The sequence below is a fragment of the Coturnix japonica genome, chromosome 4 (genome assembly GCF_001577835.2).
Source record: "Coturnix japonica isolate 7356 chromosome 4, Coturnix japonica 2.1, whole genome shotgun sequence".
NCBI classification, from domain to species: domain Eukaryota; kingdom Metazoa; phylum Chordata; class Aves; order Galliformes; family Phasianidae; genus Coturnix; species Coturnix japonica.
The window spans coordinates 16,751,261-16,756,506 of NC_029519.1; the positions used below are offsets into that span (position 1 = coordinate 16,751,261).

At 43.7% G+C, this 5,246-nt stretch overlaps 1 protein-coding gene across 1 annotated transcript; it reads right to left on the bottom strand.

The window, feature by feature from the left end:
• Positions 1 to 3,199: 3,199 nt before the first annotated feature.
• Positions 3,200 to 4,644, bottom strand: LOC116653405 (syncytin-A-like). Its single transcript, XM_032444534.1, is given in 2 exon segments — positions 3,200 to 3,549; positions 3,552 to 4,644. Coding segments are annotated over 2 exon segments (1,251 nt in total). The 5' UTR covers positions 4,453 to 4,644.
• Between the last annotated feature and the right edge of the window lie 602 nt (positions 4,645 to 5,246).

Sequence of the window (5,246 nt, forward strand, 5' to 3'; positions counted from 1 at the left end):
CTGCTGGCTCAATGGCAAAGAAATGCTTTTTGTCCTTTGAAAAATGTGGCAGCCCTGTAGATTGGTCAGTGTTACTTATCTGAATAGCACTATTATAGAGCAGAAAAGGGCACTTTGTTGGACCAAAGAGCACTGAAGGGTACTGAAGTCTGTAGGGCAAGGTTATCAAGGCTTTGCTTTTGTAGTGTTTTCTTTTTTTCTTTGGAAGGTCATCTTACATATAGTACTCATCTTCCTTAAGTGCATTGCATTGTCCTTATTACTGCAATAGCTTTTTTAGTTACAATATTCTGACAAGACGTTTTGCAGTGACACAACTACATTAACCAGGTACATCAGGATCTGTGTATATGACAGCTGATTATTTTGTTTTGTCACTCACATAATGAACCTTCTACCCATACAGAATAAAATATTTATCTGGAATGTAGGCTGAAGCAAGCGCTGGAGTCTGGAGGAGGAAAAAGCAGGCTGCCTGCTGTGAATAATTGCTGTAATCTCATTGTCCTTTGCAAAGTTGTTAATTAAAACCTTTAACTAAGCAGACTGTGCTTGCAGGAGTCCTGCAGAAGTCAGGTTGCTGTGCTCTTGTGCATCTGCTGACTTGTGGTGCATTTAGCATATGTAATACAAAGTTCCCTGAGTTTCATCTTCAGAGAAATGATATATTACTAAGGATGTCTTGTAATGCTCTCCCCCTTCTCTCCCTGCACTTCAGGGAGAGAACACCTGAAGGAGGTTGGTGCCTGAGCTGGTAAACCAGTGAAGAGAGATTGAGCAATTTCTATCATCAGTACTGGCACATAAGCCACCCATGTATGTGGGGTCCTGGCTTATTTGTGGGTGCTCCCTGGAGCTTTCTCTACAAAGAGCAAGTGGTGTGAATTTTGTGTATTTTGCTTACAAGTTCTAATTGTTATTTAGTACTTATTTCTGTAGTAACCAGAAGATCCATTCAGTGTTTTTGACCATTCCTGGTAGACAGCAGTATAAGTAATGTAAGGAAGTAGTATTTTGGGTGACAGGATCTGAACAAAAAACAGCCTTTGATGTCAGTTTCTTTGTAGTCATTATTAGGAAGGATAATTTTGAAAAACTGAATGGATGAGGTTTTAAGTTGTTTCATGGTGTGGGGGGACAGAATGAGAGGAAGGAAATAAAGTCCTGATTTTTAAAAGTAGCAAATGAAGAAGTTTGGTGCCAAGGACTGATTGGAGACAAGAACTGACATCATGGGAGCAGATGGGAGGAAATGGGATGTGTCAGTAAATCATGAACAGCCTTGAAACTCAAAGCAAACAACCCATAAATAATGGAAGGGAAGCCCAAAGAAAAAGGGGAAAGCAGCAACATATGATCACAGGGAATGAGCTAGGAAAAAAAAGGTGTTTGCAGCATCATTTGGGAGGGAATGGTATCGGAGAAAGATTGCATTGGAAAGGGCAGAGGGAAGAATGCTTATGTGACAGGAGGATGGAACAGAGCATGTGCAAAAAAGCAGAAGCAAATATATTATGTAGACAAAACTGGTGAAATGGAGTTGTGGAGACTGAAAAGGAATGAATGAACAGGTGAAGAAGCAAGCAGTCAGTTGGGGAACTTCTGAGCAGGGAGATGAAATACACTAATACTAGGTGCACCGAGACATAGGGAATAGGAGGAGAATGAGATTAGATCCTGGGCAATTATATTTGTTAGCAGAATCCAAGTAGTTTCTATGTCTGATAGGAGAGGAAGAAGAAAACAACACAAGGAAGGGTAAAGGATGAGAAATGTTCATAAGTCTTGTGTCCACAAGGAAAGGCTTCCCTGGCTGTCAGACTTCCCACATCTTTTATGTCCTTGAACCTTTAGATGGAGACTGGGGTAGCAATATTCCTCCCACTGTAACAGAAAGCAAGCCAGAGATCACCTCATGAACCTTTGATGTGTACAAGTCTACAGGGCTGAATGACATGCACCTCAGAGTCTGGAAGGAACTGGCTGATGTAGTTGCCATCCTGCTCCATCTTATTTGAAAACTGATGGCTGTCAGGCAAAGTCTCTGGTGACCAGTGTCATGGTTTAATAATTTTGTAATTTTGCTATCAGTATTCCACATCATAACATCATATAAAGCATGAATAATTTTACTGAATCATTCGGACATTGCTGCCCGAATAAGGAACATTGTTGTAAAGGTGCGCCATGTAGATGCTCATGTGCCTAAAAGTAAGGCTACTGAAGAACATAAAAATAACCATCAGGTTGATCGAGCTGCCAAAATTGAGGTGGCTCAAATAGACTTGGACTGGCAGAACAAGGGTGAATTATTCCTAGCTCGGTGGGCCCATGAACTTTTCAGGTTCCATCAACGCGAAGGGATGCAACATATAAAGGAGAGTATCCGTGGGGTGGACTTAACTATGGACACGGGTCTATTAGCACAGGTTATGTCATTGACTGATGAAACAATGTGCACCTACAATTAAATAAGCCAGGAGGATGAAACTTTTTGGGGGGAAGGGCGATGGTAAAAGTATAAATATGGAGAGGCATGGCACGTTGATTATATCACCTTGCCACGATCTCGCAATGGTAAGTGTTATGTACTCACCATGGTGGAGGCAACTGCTGGGTGGCTCAAAACATACGCAGTACCCCATGCTACCGCCCGAAACACCATATTAGGGTTGGAAAAGCAAATCCTGTGGCGGCATGGCACTCCGGAAAGAATTGAATCAGATAATGGGACCCATTTCAAAAAATTCTCTTGTAACCACTTGGGCCAAAAATCATGGCATTGAGTGGATTTACCATATTCCCTATCATGCACCAGCTTCTGGTAAGATTGAACGATTCAATGGGTTGTTGAAAACTTGTTACAAGTCACCTTCTGTTCTGTTCGTCCCCGAGTTTCCGCGGCTGGGCCAAATGCCAAGACAGCAACAAGAGAGTGTGTGGCAAAATGGCGTTTTATTAAAGCAAGCACACCCTTATATAACCTTTGGCACAGAACTTACTAGAAAGTGGGCAAGGCTAATCCCACCCTTACATCATGAATATTAACTAAGGAGGTGGGACCTCTCACGTCACAACCCGCAGCCCCGCCTTTCACCTAATACACTACATCTCCCCCTCCTTATGCTAAAGAACCTTTAACCCGTAACAATACGCAACATATTAACAACCCCACTTAACTCTTCTTTCTTCTCTCCTTTTAAAGTCTTTCATATGCCCTTTGTTGTTCCATTTTCTCATCGAAAATTCCCGTCACCATGCGATGCATAAATCCCTGCAAGCATTGTATAATACACGGTGTGCAAATTAATAGTGCAAGAAGAACAATAAGTCCCACCACCAATACTTTTAGCAACTGTTTGAACCAAGGTCCGATGTTCCCAAACAGGCTTCCGAGCCAGTCTCCAAACGGATCGTCCACGACGCCGATCTTCTTGGTATGATCTTGCAACCATGCCAGCTTCTTATGTAACGATTCACTATGGTCACTCAAATTAAAACAACACATCCCTTCAACATCTTGGCATCCGTGTCCTTGTGCTAAAAGCAAAAATCTATAGCCGCTCTATTTTGAAGCACAGCATGTCTAATGCTCTCTACATCTATAAGCAAATCTGAAAGTAGCTGAGAGGTAACATTAGCCTGTTTAACAGTCCAACAGGCCAATCTCTCGATTTCTTTTAAAGCGTGTGCAGCAGCCACCCCGGGAGCAAGGAAAGAAGCAAAGACTCTAGCAGTGGGTCCCCATAACCTTACGTCGTCCCCGCAGTCAGGCTCCAGAGCATGCATATCCCTTTTGGCTCGCAAATGATTAAATGCCTTATAGATCTCAAAGATACTTGGGGATAGGATGGTCAATTTCCCCAGATAGCAAGGACCTCCTACTGGGTTCTTAGGAATCCCTTGCCAAGCACGATCCCCACAAATAAGAAATATCCCTGGTGGTAAGGCTTTTGCTGTATCATTGTTCCAAAGTTCTCCCATGAACGAAAATGATCCTTTGGGGATAGGGAAAACACAACAACCTGTGTTGAATGCCATATCTTCACAGTCAACCTTTCGGACAGACCCATCCGTCCTGCTAATATTAACAATCTCACCTACTGAGATGTTTATAGGACAATCCCCAGAACGATAAGGCACTGATCCGTTAGGGTAAAACCCACAATATCCTCCATCAATATCAAAGGTCTCATCATCACGGGGATACACAAGGGTATAGGGGACGGTTTGATTAGTTTTCGGGTCCCAGTAGGGGCCCTCTGGACCAAGAAGTTGCTGCCTAGTCAGAGACAACCTTTTCATTGAGCCAAAGATCATGCACCCAGGGGACAACCATTGTGAGCTATTCTTGTCCCAAGTATCATTTTGTACCATTTGTGAGCCAAGTAAATCCAGCTGCTGGGGCTCCTCGGGAAGAGTGATGTTTAACCTACAAATAGTACAAGCCATTTTCCTTCCGAGATAGTATACGGAATCATTTCCCAGCCACCTCCAAGTTCTTTCTAGTCCATTGCAGAACCGCAAACAGCCACTCTTTTTCCCAAGGTAACCCTTAAACGCAGAGTCATCCCATTCTGGGACCCCTATAAGGCATGTTTGAAAGGGTGACGTAGCTGACTGTAATGCAAGACAAAACTCTGAAGTCCCTGTTTGTTTCGCCCAAGTAACCCACAGATTCCCAGGTTGTTGGATCAAGTGAACACCCCCCACCGGCGACCAACATAAAGACAAAAGACATAGCAGCATCAAAATGGTGTCTCTCGTTGGCAGCAGGGGTTGTTTCTCTGGGTTCTCAGGTTTCTTCTTCTTTGGTATCCACCAAGGCGTCTTCCTGTGCTTCTTTTGTTCTGGGTTCTCCAGTCTCTTCGGGCATCCAATCGGCAAATCCTATGAAGAAACACTCAGCTCTTGTTACTTCCTTAGCCTTCTTGTTTTGTTTAGCCAATTCTGGTTTAACTCGACGCGAGGGTACCCATTGAATATCCCCAGTCTCATTGCTCTTTACTGCTGCAAACCCCCTGCCCCACACTAATACAGTCCATCCTGATTCCCAGGACCCACTGTCACCTTTAACTTTTACCGGTGGGCCCTCCTGAATAATAACCGAAGGGCGTTGTGCTCTGACTGGAGGGCATTGTGCTCGGACTGGAGAGCGTTGTGCTTGGACTGGAGGGTGTCGAGTTTGGATTGCATACTCTCATTCTCGGCCCTGAGACTCTCTCTCTCAACCTCAAAATCTTCCC